Source organism: Tamandua tetradactyla, chromosome 10, assembly GCF_023851605.1.
Source record: "Tamandua tetradactyla isolate mTamTet1 chromosome 10, mTamTet1.pri, whole genome shotgun sequence".
Taxonomy (NCBI): domain Eukaryota; kingdom Metazoa; phylum Chordata; class Mammalia; order Pilosa; family Myrmecophagidae; genus Tamandua; species Tamandua tetradactyla.
This window is the reverse complement of record NC_135336.1, coordinates 98,541,839-98,558,417: the sequence shown is the minus strand read 5'-3', so window position 1 is coordinate 98,558,417 and position 16,579 is coordinate 98,541,839. Positions and strand designations below refer to the sequence as shown.

The 16,579-nt window shown below is 44.7% G+C and overlaps 1 protein-coding gene across 1 annotated transcript in view; it reads right to left on the bottom strand.

Annotated features, from left to right (window-relative positions):
- Positions 1 to 16,579, bottom strand: part of BACE2 (beta-secretase 2) — an 87,593-nt gene that overhangs the window by 40,654 nt on the left and 30,360 nt on the right. The window contains exon 2 of the mRNA XM_077118951.1: positions 261 to 349. Coding sequence (XP_076975066.1) covers positions 261 to 349 — 89 coding nt within the window. The remainder of the gene's footprint in view (positions 1 to 260; positions 350 to 16,579) is intronic.

The following is a 16,579-nucleotide window of genomic DNA, read 5'->3' as shown; positions in this document are numbered from 1 at the left end:
CTTAAATTTCTATAAAGTAAATATCATATAAATGCACCAAGGCTTTAGGAGACTTGCACCATGAATTCCCTTGGAATGATCATATGTATATGCATATGCACACAACACACACTTCTCACCCCCACTCCCAGCAAAATAAACAACAACAAAAAAACTTCCAAGAAACAGCCATTTGGCAGTTTTGTTCCAGCATATTTTGAAGTATATCAATTCATGGGTGCCCCAAACCTGGCCGTACCAGCCACTACCCCGTCACGTACCTCTCGGTGTCGAAGTACGAGTCTATGTAGGAGTGTGGGGCACCCGCCACCGCAAAGTTGCTGCTGCCAGTGTCAACGAGAATCTGCAGCTTTTATTTTAAGGAGAAGAAAAATAGAAAGCATCAGGTTATTTGAATAAGGCAATACTTTTTTTTTTTTGCTTTTATAAAAATTTACTATTAAAAAGCCTGTCTTGATGAGATTATAATTAACTTCCCATAAAAAGCTAAGTTCCCGAAACAATTTACTAGCTAGAAAAACTTCCACAGACTAAGGAAAAAAGGCTGTTATAAAGTTGATATCTAAATGCACTTCATTAAGAAGCTTGTGGCAGAGGGGAGAAATCGTTTTGCCTCAGAAACACACCAAGCCTGAACCTACCCTCAAGAAACTCTGAAAGAACATTAATTCAGTTAAGGAACTGGGAGTTCTTTAAGCCACTGGTACTCTCTAGTAAGCCCTTTCTCCCCTCTGGGCTTTTTGCCCAGGTGAGGCCCCTGCTGGAGCTTCCCGTTTCCTGTCTTTCCAAACCTCCTTTGGAAAACCTGAGCCCAAGGGTTATCCCTTCCCCAGGACATTTCCCAGCCTCTCCTGCAGTTGCTGGTCTGGCAACCCCATAGCACAGCAACCCAGAACACCTGTCAACAGGTGTCGTTTTTAGATTTCTTCAGGTATAATTTACATACCATAAAATGCAAGATCCTAAATGTTAACTAGGTGAATTTGGACATAATGTCATCACCCAACCATCACGTGAAACAAAGGGCAGAAATTTCCAGAAATGCCCCTTTCCATTCAATCTCTCCTCATCCCCAGAGGCCATCACCTTCTGACTTTTTTCCCCAGTGATTGATTTTACAGGTTCTGCATTATCTAAGTGCAATAATCATAGAGCATGTGTTTTCAGTGTGGCTGCTTTGGCTCAACATAACATTGTTGAGATTCTCCTGTGTTTTATGTAGGGGCACTTTACTTTTATTGTTGAGCAGCATTTCTTCACATGCAGATGAGGCAAGTTGTCTGTGCCATCTTCAGTTGATGGGCCCCTGGGGGTCTCCTGTTCTTGGCAATTAAGAACAAAGCTGCGATGGATATTCTTGTACAAGTCTTTTTTGTGGGTGTTCGTTTCCTTTTCTCTTGTGTAAATACCTGGGAGTGGGATTTGCTGGGTCAAAGGGTAGATACATTTCAATTATTTCTAGAAATCTGCTGGACATTTTTCTCAAGTGGAAATATCAAGTTGTAACGCTACAGACAGCATATCGATGGCCTATTTGCTCCTATTTCCCCTAACGTTTGTGGCTGGCCTATTAGATTTTAGCCATTCTAGTGGGTGTGGAATGGCATCTCATTGCAGTTTTCATTTGTAATTGCCTGGTGACCAATGATATTCAGCTGTTGCCTGGCATTTTAATTATTTTGCCCAACTTCCAATAAGATCCAAGGGTAGGAGCCTGTTCTAGTTTGCTAGCGGCTGGAATGCCATACACCAGAAATGGAATAGCTTCTTAAAAAGCAGAATTTAGTAAGTTACAAGTTCACACTTCTAAGGCTATGAAAATGTCCCAATTAAAGCAAGTCTATAGAAATGTCCAATCTAAGGCATCCAAGGAAAGATACTTTAATTCAAGAAGGCCAATGAAATTCAGGGTTTCTTTCTCATTTGGAAAGGCACATGGCAAACATGGCATCATCTGCGAGCTTCCTCTCCAGGCCTCATGAAGCTCCCTGGGAAGCGTTTTTTTTCTTCTCCAAAAGTCACTGGCTGGGGGCCTCTCTGCTTTGTGGTTCTGCAGCATTCTCCTCATTTTCCCATCGTTCTCCTAATTCTCCTGTCGTTCTCTCAGAATCTCCAAAGGCTGCTGGCTGGGGGACCCTGTGTTTTGTGGTTCTGCAGTATTTTGAGGCTTTCTCCAGAATAGCTCTTTTATAGGATTCCAGTAAACTAATCAAGACCCACCTGGAATGGGTGGAGACTTATCGCCACCTAATCAAGTTTAATACCCACACCTGATTAAGTCACATCTCCATGGAGATAATCTAATTAAAGTTTCCAACATACAGTACTGAATAGGGATTAGAAGAAACAGTTGTCTTTACAAAATGGGATTAGAGTTACACATGGCTTTTCTAGCATACACAAATCCTTTCAAACCAGCACAGAGCCTTTCTTAGCTTCTCAGCTGCTAAAAAAATACCATACAAAGGGTTGACTCAAACAAGGGAATGTATTGGTTCACAGTTTGAGGCTAGGAGAAGTCTGAAATCAAGGCATCAGCAAGGCGATATTTGTCCCTCAAGAATGCAGCATTTTGGGGACTGGTGCCAGTGGACCTTGGCTCCTTGGCTTTTCTGTCACATGGCAATGCTCATGGTGGTTTCCTCCTTTCTCTTCCAGGTTTCGTTGACTTCCAGCTTCTTCCCGCGGCTTTCTCTCTCTATCCAATCTCCTTTGCTTATAAAGACTTCAGCCACTTTGGAGGGAGGCCCATCCTCATGACGTCTGGGAACTTTATCGAACAACACCGTCAAAGGTCCTGTTCACAGTGAGTTATGCCCACAGGGGCAGGGGTTGGGACCCCAGCATGCCTTCTGTGGGGACGCGATTCCATCCCCAACAGTGTGTATTTATCTTTTTATGCCTGGCATCTACTTCAGACCAGACACACAGCCAGTTCTTTGCAGAATGAACAAATCTTTTAGAAACAAGCATAGAAAATGTAGAAATAACCCAAAAAATTGAAAATAAGTTTAAAAAAACCCAAAAAAATAATAAGCAAGAAAACCAAAATAGGTCAACTTTTACCTAGGATTATCTCATTTGCTTCCAGAAAGCACATCACCTCCTGCCATGATAAGAGCAGTAGTCATTCAACAGCACCTACTGTGCGCAGGTCCTGCTTGAAGCACTTCAGGCATGTTAACTTGGGTAACACTCCACCACCCTCTGAAGGTGTCATGACCACCATCCCTATATCACAGATGGGGAAACTGAGGTGCAGAGAGGCCGACCTGCCTGGTCACAGGGTCAAGCAGCAGACAGGGGGCTCAAATTCCAGGGATCTGGCTCCAAATGCCATTCTCCTAATCTGACTTAATCACTCCCCAGACTCTGACTTATCATATAACTGACGTGTTCCTTCCGCTTCTTATCTCTCCCCTGCCGCCCCAGCACGTAGCTCTCTGCGGCTTGGAGTTTTGCTATTTTGTTCACTGCTGTCCTCGGAACCCAGAGCCGGGCCAGGCACCCAGGAGACCCTCAACTTTGTGTGCACCGAACCATTAAATTATTCTCAAAGATCAAATCAAAGACACTAACTTTGCTCCTGGTACAAAGGTAACATGGATTCGGGGGAAAACAAATGAGCCGGCTAGAGAAAAGTTGTCAGGTCCCTGAATCTGCTAGGCATTTGCAGAGGCCAGTTCTTATCAGACATGTTCAGCTCTTTTCGTGATTCTCTTTGCAACTCCGTATGATACCTTTAACCTCGTCTCTTGACTTAGCAACACAGAATGGTATGTACGGACTCGCACTACAAAATCTGACACAATTAGCATACTTCTAAAAACCAAGCTTTTAGAAGGGTTTCTTCCAGGGTAGGAAGAGATGGGAGGAAATGTTGGATTATAATATTCTTTTTTTCTCCAAGATATGTCTCTTTGCAACTTAAAATAGTACATTTAAACCCTTATTATAAATCTACTTGCCTATGTTTGTCTTTTTTTCACCTATTACCTGGCAATAGTAAGGAGAGTGAGGACATGAATCGCCTAAATTGCCATGAGTCTCTGTCCTATCAAACCTTCAATGCTGCTTTTATATTAAGGCTTATCTTCGATAACTGCATTTCCCATAGGTGTTTTATCATAACTCATGAAGGAACAGATTTAGTGCTTCCCACCAGTCCTGCGCCCACCGTTTCCTCAACCCAACCCTAAAATGGGCTGCATCTTCTGCACGTGCTTTCTCATCGGGAATTCCTCTCTGCACCTTCACACTTGAATGGTGGTTTGCCTTGGAATAATACATTTGTGTCATATTTTTCCCTCCTCAACATTTTTCAAGATATTTCTCCGAAATCTTATGGCACTGAGTATTGGTGAAAAAACCTGAGGCGTGCCTTACTTTTCCTCTTTGCAAGTGGCTTTCTTTTTCTGCTTAGATATCTGAATAGTTCTTTCCTCATCCATAGAGTTGCATAACTTTACCACAATACATTTTAATTTTGGCTGGTCCCATACAGTTCTCCTTGAGAGGGACTGACCTTTCAATGGACAGAGTCAACTTTTCTTTCATTTCAGGAAAATTTTTGAGTATTTTTATCTCTGAATATTTTTCCTATTTCATTTGTCAGGTTCTTTGTCCATAGATACCAGTTGCTATATTGCCACCTTGGTCTTCCATATCAATGAACATTTTTGTTTTAATTTCGTCATTATTTCCTCTGCACTCATTGAATTATTTTGAGACTTTCCTTTACAGGAAGAACTTGAGGATATGTGTATGTTTTCTTTTTTTCTTGCATGTTGGTTTTGTTCCTTGTTTCTTATTTATTTCTTAGTTCTGAATTTGTGTAGGTATAATAGATTTGGGTCATATTTTTTTTCCAATTTTACTCTTCCACTTGCTTCTTTACAATATCCCTTTTCATTCCCTTCCTGTCAGCTTTGAATTCATATTCTGTTGAATTCACTATTTGGTGAAGTGCTTCCATAGAACAAACACTCATGGAATTTTCTTTTATTCCTATCTTATGATTTCTTCCAAATGGATTTTCCATCTCTCCTTGGCATGCTATGCTTGTTTCTTTTCCTCCCTAGAAGGTTTGCAGAACTGCTGTGCCATTTCACACATGGCACGGTCACTTCCTGCAGATTGTGGTTTCCACAGGGAATCTCCCAATCTCCTCTCCCACCTCCCTGGGGACCTGTCTGCCATCGACCCCCACTCCAGCCCGAGACCTGGCGCCGAGGGCTCTCGGTCATCTCTCCCTGCTGAGATGTCATGACTCAAGCTACTGCAGGTGTGACCTGGCAGGTGGGCCCCTTCCCTGGGCAGGGACAGCCTCGGCTCTGCACTCTGGAGCCTCCGCTTTCAGTCGACTCAACTCCAGGGACCATTTCCACCATGTTGCCTGTCTCTCTCCGGCAGCTCTTCCTCCACCCCCGCAGCCACAGAAGGAAATTAAGTTGCACCATGACCTTCTGCCTCATTTAGGGTGGGCTCTTGGCTGGGTTTGTTCCCCCAGGGACCCCTTGGAGGACCCCTTCTCAGTTCAGCTTGTCCCTGTTCCTCGCTCTACCTGCTTCAGCCATGTTCCTTCCCTCTCCCCTTTCCTCCGAGCTCAGAGGGCAGCCCTGGGAACCTCTGTTGAGGTGGAGGCACGTGGTGGCCCGGGAAGTCCTCAGTGTCTGCCTACTCACCTGCCGAGACCATTTCTCTCGGAAATATAGGTGCTTGTGCGAGTTCTCAGGATTTCCACCACTCACTGCTCCCCTTCATCCAACGTAATTCATGGATGGTTGGGTGGGGAATATATTTAAAAGAATAACCAGTAAATTCCTTATTGCCTATTCACTTCTTTATTTTTCCTTAGGTTATTTGCCTAAGCCCAGTGTTGTTTCATTTCAGTAAGGGCCACACTTAACCCACTAAGTACATAGTCAAACATGCAAACACACCCAAAGTCATTCTAGGAAATGCAATACGAGCAATGCTGAGCTTTGTGCTCCCCAACTGCATGAAGACTAAAATAGAGGGCTTGCTATCTGAGGGCAAACCCATTGGGCAGGTGAAGGAAATTTTCAGTATTAGTGACTGTGAACTGTTACATCACTTTGTGAAATGAAGGACTAACTATATTAAAAATGCTTCCCGGTACCGTCATAGACTGCTAATATCTGAGTTTGTGCAAATTCTCAATCAGCTTAAAATGGCAAGTTGTCAGAATGGTCTGCATTTACCCAGCCTTGGGAGTTATGGGTCTCTCCAAATCTGTCCCTAAATCACCTGGGGAGTGAGTTAAAAATATGGATTTCAGGGTCCAGACAAATCCACCAAAGGGTGGGCCCAGGAATCCACATCCTAAACAAGCCCCCCAGGTGTTTGGAACGAGCAGTTAGGGCAGGGACCAGGGGCACAGGCAGGGGCAGCAGCGGACAAAACCAGCGCCACTTACCCCTCGGGGCCTCACCCAGAAAATGGGCACAGCCGTCCCATTTCGAACAATGGCCGATCGGGAGGCAAGGGGCATTACAGGACGTCTGCTAGCTGGGCCCCTCCTGCAGTCTCGTCCCCTTCCCCAAAACCACAAGGCATGCCAGGGATGTCTGCACAGTTATGGGGAGAGGTTTTGAGCTCGCATTCCTTTGTGGAAGCATGCATGTGCCTTTGTCTTTGTCATGAAAATGTTTTCTAATTCACTGAGAGCAGCCTGTTGTACAGGGAGGCACCCCCCACCCCCGGGGCCTCCTGCTGGCTGCCCGCTCCCACCGCTCTCAGCTCGCCCCCTTCCCCAGCCTCTGGGCTGGCCGCACCGCCCCAGGGCTCGCGCCACAGATACCCACACTTTGCAGTCAGCTTAGGGGTGAAGGGGAGCAAAAGCGGCTCACTATGACCGGCGTGGAAAAGGCGAGGCTCGTGGGACCTCACTGCAACGGTGCTCCAAAATCAATTTCTTAAAGTATGAACCGAAAGCCCATCAGAAGCCGAGTCTGTTGTCTCCCCCACCAGAGCCCGAGCGAAAGGTGACACCAGCCCACGTGCGGGACTCAGATGGCCCTGCCTTCCCATCACTGTCTTCATTTCAGGGATTTAAATGTTTCCTGCAGGCAAGATGAGCTTTTGAAGTAAGTGCTTGGGTGAAAGAGAGTAGAGAAATAAATGGGAGAGGGAAAAAAATCCTAGAGTTTCTTCATGTGGCAAACAAGCAACTCCCAGAGACTGCTAAGCTAGAGACATCAATCACTACCCCCCTTCACCCCCCCCCAAAAGTCCTAATTGCACAAAAGCAAGATCTACTTTTCCTTGGTCATGAAAAGTCACATATAATAAAAGCTACAGATTTCTCAATACAAACGTCCTTCCTCTCCAGGCTCACTGTCAGGAATGAGCATGTCTAATTTTGGGAACGTTATGGGGGCTCGTTGGCAACCAGGCTCCAGCCCTGCCCAGGAGGGGTGGGGGGCGGCCTGCAGCCCCGGGAGCCTGCGTCCCGGCCGCCGGCCGCTGCTTCCCGGCGCTCTGTACCCCACCCCATGCTCCTCAACAACCCGGCGTGGCCAGAGCACACCCCAGACTGTTGTCCTCTGCACAGTAGCCATAGCACCCGGGGAGCCATGCTGACCAGACCTGTTGCTCTTCTCTGCTTGGTGTGAATTCCACCCACAGCCTCCCCACCCAGCCGTGCAGGGAGTCCTTTTACACCCACGCCCACCCCTCCATCTCTGCCGCATTTTTGCAAAAGACAACAGAGTCTGGGCACGTCAGATCAAAGCGGAGCCAGCTTTATGTGACATGGATGGTTTTTTCCTAATTGCCCACGTACTTGGGGCAACCATGCTCCTCACAGGTATTTCAGCCAAAACTAATTTTCAAGCCAATTCGACTTGGAATCACAGCTCAATCATTCCAATCACCTCGTCTGGGTGCACAATCGGGGAGAGAAATGACCCCGACTGAACAAGGCTGCCGCAAAGTCAGGCGAGGGACAGACTTCCAGGGAGCAGCGAATCCTCTGGGTTGTGCTTCAAGTAATGTTTCTCAGCGGCAAACAGGAGCCAGCATCATCTTCTGGGTGAAAACCCCGGAAAGGGACATTCCTCAAGTCCATTTCCTGCAGGGCCATCATTCCCCTTTTGCAAACAATTGTAACTGCAAATTGAAAAAAAAATAGCAATCCTCTGAAAGGATGAACTCTCAGACTGGGCTGCAGGGCTCTTCTGGACACCTCCCCCACCTCTGACCTGCCAGCAGCAAAACCTGCTGCTTCCTGCATCCGGGGAATTTCCAAAATCATGTCCTGCCTCCTTGGGTTCAACTTCATTCGCACACAACAGCCTGCCCCAAACCATGCAGTTCAGCCCCCTAGAGGGGGGTGGGGGGTGAAGTGCATACACGTTCTCAAATTCCAGGGGTGTCTGGGACACATCTAAATGACTCAGTGACACATAAGACAGATATTATCCCCCACTTTACAAGGAACGAAACAGAAACCCTGAGAGGTACAATGGTCCAGAGGCTAATTCTCTGCTTCTGTCCCTGCGCTAAGTATCCTCCGACGGAACTCCCGTTCCTTCCAGAACGAAAACCAGTTTCCACAGGAGCGAGCGTCCTGGGCTCCTAGGTCAGTGGATTATCACTCCTCCAACCCATCCACGAACATCCTGGTCTCAGAAGGTCTCTTCCCTGAAGCAGCAGATTGTGGGAGATTGAATCATGACCCCCAAAGACAGACGTGCTTGATTTTAATCCGCACTCCTGGTGGGTTAACAGGACCCCTGAACATGCTGTTATCAGTTCAGGTGTGGACTCATTGGTGAACAGGGTCCCATTCAGATCCCTTTTAGGTGTGACCCAACTGAATGAGGGTGGGCCTGGTGGCCTCACGAAGAGCAGACTCGGACATGATCTGGGAGCCCTGGGAGGAAGCCAGGCATCAATGGGAAGTGAGAAGAACAGATACAAGAGGAGCGAGGGATCACGTGCAACAGAGGCAGAGGAGAAAGCCACCATCCCAAGGACTGCAGCACGCCAGCGCCAGAGGGCTACAGCCTTTGAGAAGGCCTGGCCTTGGCAGCACCTGGACTTGGACTTGTAGCTTCCGAAAACGTGTGCCTGTAAATTCCTGTTGTTCAGCCAACCCAGTGAGCCGTCTTTGTCACAGCAGCTCCAGCAAACTAAGACACAGATTGACACCCAGTTGCAAGCTGGGGCTTGGGAGGGTCAGCAGAGATGACCAAGACGTGGCCCTGTCCCCTGCAGAGCTGACCCACCAGGGAGGAAGAGTTCGCTCACCAGTGCCTGCCTTCAAACCCTTCTCATTCAAGTCACACAAGACCTAGGAAGACGGAACCACAAGAGCTGATGGGGAAAACTTTTTTGTCTCTTCGACTTTTTCCCCCTGTATTAGAGAAGTTGTGGGTTTACTGAACAATCATGCACAAAACACAGGATTCCCATATACCATCCCACCACCCACACAATGCATTGGGGTGAACATTTGTTACAGTTGACGATGAGCAGATTTTTATAGTTGTACTACTAATTAAAGTCCATGGTTTAACTTAGAGTTCACAGTTGGTGTGGTATCGTTCCATGGACTTTTTAAAATGTTTATTCTGTTACCATATAAACGATCTAGCTTTTACACTTTTAGTCAAACTCAGATATATATTTCAGTGCTGTTAATTGTATTCACAATATGGTGCTATGATGACCACCATCTATTACCAAAACATTTCCATCCTTCCAAACAGGAACCCTGTACTTTCCATTCCCTGTGTCCCCCAAACCCCATTCCCTGTAGACTATATTCTAGATTCTGACTCTGTGAGTTTGCTTATATTAACTGTTTCAAGTCAGTGAGATCACACAATATTTGTCCTTTTATGTCTGGCTTATTTCACTCAGTAGGATGTCTTCAAGGCTTATCCATGCTGTTTTATGTATCAGGATTTCATTCCTTTTTATGGCTGAATAATATTCCATTGTGTGTCCATTGTGTATATATACACAGATTTTATTTATACATTCATTGCTTGGTAGACACTTCAGTTGCTTCCACTTTTGGAAATTGTGAATAATGCTGCTATGAACATCAGTATGCAAATGTCTGTTCGAATCCCTGCTTCAGTTCTTTTGGGTATATACCCAGTGGCGGAATGCCAGAACATATGGTAGTCCTATACTTAGCTTCCTGAGGAACCGCCAAACTGTCTTCCACAGCAATGGCACTATTTTGCATTGCCTCTAGCAATGAATGAGTGTTCCTATTTCTCTGCATCTTCCCCAACATGTTATCTTCCATTTTTTAAACTGTGGCCATTTTCATGGGTGTGAAATAGTATCTCATCTGTGGTTCTGAATTGCATTTCCCTGGTGGCTAATGACATTGAATGTCTTTTTATGTGCTTTCTGTCCATTTGCATATCTTCTTTGGAGAGATATCTGTTCAAGTCTTTTGCCCATTTTTTTTTAAATCAGGTTGTTTGTCTTTAAATTGATGGGTTTCTTTATATATACTAGATATCAATCCTTTATCAGATATACTATTTCCAAACATTTTCTCCCATAGTATAGGTTTCTGTTTACTCTCCTGATAAAGTCCTTTGAGGAACAAAAGTTTTTAATTTTGATGCTTGTGCTCTGGGTGTAAGGTCTAAGCAATCACTGCTTAAGACAAGGTCTTTTAGATGCTTCCCTACAATTCATTCTAGGAGTTTGATAGTTCTAGCTTTCATATTTAGTGCTTTGATCCATTTTGATAGATTTTTGTGTATGGGGCATGGTATGGGGTCCTCCATCTTATTTTATTTTATTTCATTTTTTTGCAACTGGAGATCAGTTTTCCCACTACAATTTGTGGAAAACACTATTCCTTCCCAATTGAGTAGTCTTTGCCACCTTTTCAAAAATCAGTTGGCCATAATGATGAGGGTTGATTTCTTTGCTCTCGATTATATTCTACAGGTCTATTTGTCTGTCCTTGTGCCAGGAGCACGCTGTTCTGATTATTACGGCTTTGTAATATATTTTAAGATCAGGAAGTGCGACTCCTTCAACTTTGCTGCTCTTTTCAAGATGGATTTAGGTATTTCCTTACCCTTCCATATACATTTGATGAATGACACTTCTATTTCTGCAAAGAAGGTTGTTGGAATTTTGATTGGAATTGCACTGAATCTATAAATTGATTTGGGTAGCTGCGCTGGTTTGAAACTGTTGTATACCCCAGAAAAGCCATGTTCTTTAATCTTGTTTCTATTTGCTGGGTGGGATCTTTTTGATTAAGTTGTTCCCCTGGAGATGTGATCCACCCAACTGTGGTGGGGGCTTTTGATTAGGTGGTTTCCATGGAGATGTCTCTACCCACTCAAGGTGAGATTGCTTACTGGAGTCCTTTAAGAGGGAACCATACTTGAAAGAGCAGACAGAGCCAACAGGAGGCACAGATGTTTGGAGGTGCAGAAAGAAAACACCCCTGGGGAAGTTGTTTGAAAGCAGAAGCCAAAGGACCAGTGGGCACCAGACATGTGCCTTTCCAGATTGGCCTTTCTTGAATCAAGGTAACTTTCTTTGGATAATTTTTATGCAACTGTGAACTTGCAACTTAATAAAAAAAAAACATTCCATTTTAAAAGCTTTTCCATTTCTAGCATATTAACATCTTAATGATCTTTCATCTTTCAATCCATGAACCCAGAATATGCTTTCATTTGTTTAGTTTTCCTTTTATTTCTTTTAGTAAAGTTCTGTAGTTTTTTGCATACAAGCCCTTTACATCCTTGGTTAGATTTATTTCTAGATGCATGATTCTTTTACTTGCTATTGTGAGCAAAATTATTTTCTTGATTTCTTGTTCCAATTGTTCATTACTTACATTTAGAAACACTACTTATTTGGGGGCGTTGATCTTATACCCCGCCACTTTGCTGAGTTCATTTTTTAGCTCTAGGAACTTTGTTGTGGGTATCTTTCTCTTGATGCCTTAATTACAACATTTTCATGTCCTCAGAACTGTAAATTTGTAACCTAATAAATCCCATTAAAAAAAACCAACTCATTTCTGGTATAATGCATTCTGCAACTTTAGCAAACCAAAACACTCTCTATTGCTTTTCTGTTTTCTATTTCATTTATCTCTGTTCTAATTTTAATTTCTTTCCTTCTGCTTACTTTGTATTGTTTGTTTTTCTTTTTCTAGTTCTTTTAGTTTTGAAGTTAGATCTGTTATTTGACATATTTCTTATATTTTTAATGTAAGCATTTAGAGCTATAAATTGCCCTCTCACTGCTTTCACGGCATTCTATTTTTGGTATGTTGAATTTCCATTTTCATTCAGCTCAAGATATTTCCTAATTCTACTTCTGATTTCCTCTTTAACCCACTGATTGTTTAAGAGTATGATGTTTAATTTCCACATATTTGGAAATTTTCCCTTTCTCCTTCTGTTACTGATTTCTAGCTTCATTCCCTTGTGGTCAGAGAATATACATTGTATGATTTCAATAATTTTGAATTTATTGAGACTTGTTTTGTGACCTGACACATGGTCTATCCTGGAAAATGGTCCATGTGCACTTAAGAATATACGTTCTGATTTCATTCAGTGCAGTGTTCTATATATGTCTGTTAGGTCTGGTAGGTTTAGTGTATCATTCAGGTTTTATATTTTCTTACTGATCTTCTGACTAGAGGTTCTATCTATTATTGAGTGTGATGTATTAAAGTCTCCTACTATTAATACAGTCTTGGCAATTTCTCCCTTCAAATAGTCAGTATTCGCTTCATATATTTTGGGGGCTCTGCTGTTAGGTGCTGTGCCGGTTTGAAGTTGTTATGCACCCCAGAAAAACTATGTTCTTTTTCCTAATCCAATCTTGTGGGGGCAGCTATGTTTCTTTTAATCCTGATTCAATATTGTGGGGTGGGAACTTTGATTGAATTGTTTCCATGGAGATGTGTTATACCTACTGTGGGTGGGGCTTTTGATTAGGTGGAGATGTGACTTCACCCATTCAAAGGTGGGTCTTGATTCATTTACTGGAGTGCTTTAAAAGGGGAGACATTTTGGAGAAAATACAGTTGCTTCAGAACTGACAGAGATGTCTAGATACAGACATTTGGAGAGGCAGAGCCCAGCAGACATCGCAGGTGCTTTCCCATGAAATGCTAAGCAAGCCAAAACCCAGAGCTGTGTTCTGGAGGAGCTAAGTACAGGCCCACGGATGCTTAGAGGGGAAACCACTGGCATCAGAAGCTGGAAGCAATAAAACAGGGAACAAGGACCAGCAGACAGCAGACACATGCTTTTCAATGTGACAGACATCGGCCTTTCCTGAATCAAGGTATCTTTATCTGGATGCCTTAGATTGGACATTTTTATGGCCTTAGAACTGTAAACTTGTAACTTAATAAATTCTCTTTTTAAAAGCCATTTCATTTCTGGTACAGTGCATTCTGGTAGCATTTAAGAAACCAATGCAGGTGCATATATAACAAGTATAATTGTTACATCTTCCTGTTGAATTGCTCCCTTTATTAGTATATAATGACCATATTTGTCCCTCATAACTGTTTTTCACTTATAGTCTATTCTATCTGACATTAATATAACCACCCCAACTCTTTTTTGGTTACTACTTGCATGGTACATATTGTCCCTTCCTTTTACTGTCCACCAAGTTATGTCTTTGACTTTGAGGTGAATCTCCTGCTGACTGCATTGAGAGATTGTACGAAAGAATCGTGAAACAGGGAGGATCATTATGGATATGTTATGGGTGAGAACTAGGGATCATTTGAACCTGTATGTATTTTCCCCTTGTGTTGCAAGCCCAGGGGAAGTCTAGGTTGAACCTGGCACCTTCACTGCAGCTGAGCAGAATGACTGGTCATTGCAGGGCTCTGAGTAGGCAGACCAGGATTCAAGTCTTGGCTACACTACAGACGAGCCCATTACTGGGAGGACGCTGCTGCTCCCCTAGCCTCTCTGTTCCCTCACCTGCGAGAGAGGGCGATACAGTTGCTCACACACGGCACTTGGGAGGAGTCCACCCAGTTCCTCATTGCTGGCGCCTGGCGAGTGAGCAGTAAATGCTTGCTAGCACTGATTATATAATACAGCAAGTTAGGGAGAAAGGTGGGAAACTGAGTTCACAAGCCCCAAGACATCCCAAAGAACATAAAGATCTGGCAAGCGTATATGGCTGATTCTGGAGGGTTCCAAGTGAAGCTGTTCTTCAGGAAACCTTTTTTAGGAATATTCTGGGGACGGTTAGGACTTTCTCCCCACCTTCGCTCTGCCTAGCCAAGGATCATTACTCATTTTCAAAATGACACATTAGGTGGGGTTTTGTTTTCCTCTTGTTTTGGTGCAGTCAGTAGCACCTCTAACCCTTTCTGCCAGCTGACTGAGAGTAAAGCATCAAGTTGACCCAGTGAGTGTTGCTGAGTCAGGCCATGTCCTAAGCCCTGCGAAGGCCCCGACTGTAGCACCAGTGATTCCTCTTCCTAATGATGGGTTTTGGCACCATCAGTAGCTCAGCATCTTTCATTGTCCTCTAACGTCGCCAAGTTCCTTGTCTTTTCCCACAATGAGAACGAGGAAAATGTAGTCATTTTTTATGTTCCCATAGTAGCTACAACTAAAAAGAATTCATTAAACACTTAATCCTTAAGGTGGGAAAAAACATACATGGACCTTACCGGGGAGTGGAGGGAAGGCAGATCAGAAGGGAAACCTGTCGAGAAGCTAAAAGAAGCTGGAGAAAGTTCAACAAGCCAACTCCTGGAATTCTTGTGTGGAGAATGCATGTAGATTCTATAGATGCGAGTAGGGTGGGGTAAACCAAGTTAGCTCCTCAGCTGCTGTATAGTATAGCCACGAACTCTTCTCATAGGTATCCGAGGACAACCAGAGTCAGGACCGAGAAAGCCGGCAGCCGAGGTTGTTGGTGGGCCACCCATACCCCCTGGGCACTCATGTCAGCTTCTGCTGCTTTCTCTGGCTGTAGGAACACAGAGTCCAGATTGCCCAGGTGTCCAAGTGTCCAGGGGAGTGAATGTTCCTGGGAGTGATTTAAACAGAAGCTGGGGTGTTAAAACCTGGGCTCCGTGGCTCTTCTGATGGACAACTCTGCGTGTTCTCTGTGCCATCTCCCAGAAGTCCCCAGCGGGACTGCGCCTCGGTAACCCACTGCAGGAACTTACTCATCCATTGGCCCTGAGTTGGCCTCCTACTCCTTCCTGCCTCACCTCCCTACCACCCACTAGTGTCTCGGGACAGGGAGCAGCAAGAGAAGGCTTATGCACATGCACTCTACCCTATAGAGTAGCTCCCCAAGTCCAGCTATCTGCTGACCCCGAGATCCTGAAAGAAACAAAGCAAGTGGGCAGGAAAGCCAAGGGCCCCTAGGGACCCAGGCACCATCCCAGGACCCCCACCACAGATTTGGCTGACACCTAACAACAGGCAGGAGTCCTGCTTAATTTCAGTTGAAGCACTGGGCAAGGAGTTCTCAGAAGCTATTGGCTAATTGCTGCAATACGGAAAAATGCGGCATTAAAGGGAAATACTGGGCTGGGCATTAGTTAGCCAGTAGCAGTGGGAGATCGCTCAGATATCACTGTCTCCTTTTCAGCAGGTTAATAGATAAGAAAATTAGCAGATAATTTAAATAACGGCTCATTTAACACAATGATTCCTAGATTCCTAACTACATTACCAGCCCATCTGCTGAAATCTTCCAGCAACCAGAAGCCATTGGCAGGGTCCTCTCGCCCGCTCTGCCAGGCTGTTTGCCCACAATTATTACATGTGATTATAGGCGCTGATTTTGTTAATCAGGTTCTTTCAGCTTGTCAATCTCAGAAATGAGTCTCATTTACTTAAACACATCTTATTGAAGAAAGCAAAAGCACATACCACTGCGCCACAATCTAAAATTAAGGTTGTTTTTTTATAAAGAGGGGGAAAACATCATTTTCAAAGGACTCCACTTAAAAGCAGATGTTACAGAACTTAGCTGAGAGGAGCTTGGTTATACAATGTGTCCCGGCGGAGTGTGTGTGAGCACACATGTGTGAGCATGTGTGGACACACTTGTCCCTTCACTGTTCTACCACAAGGTCTCTCCCTCTAGGAAACACATGTCCAGAGACACGGGATTCCCCAACTCCTTTGGGGAAAACCACAAGCAGGGAATGGTCCGTGCGGGGCCCCCAGCCTTGTGGCCTCCGGCACGTGGGAACAGCTTCCCAGGGGAAGCACAGGGTTTAGCTGGGCTAGACCCGCTGCGTGGAGGTGGAGGTGGAGGGAGCAGGAATTACGGTGTAGGAGGGTTGGTGTGAAGGTCCTTGTTTCAAGAATGTTAGAGGTCACTCAAAGTCAAATTCCGAAATCAGAATAGAATCCCTCTGAATCTGAGCGTGGCAGCTGCCAATGGCTGCAGATGAAACCGTCCTGCTGGGCTGCAGCTGTGGGTACTGGGGGGAGGGGGCGATCTGTAACTAAACTGGAAACCTTTTCTTTTTGTCCTTTTTTTTTGCATGGGCAGGCACCAGGAATCGAACCCAGGTCGCCAGATGCGATCCTCG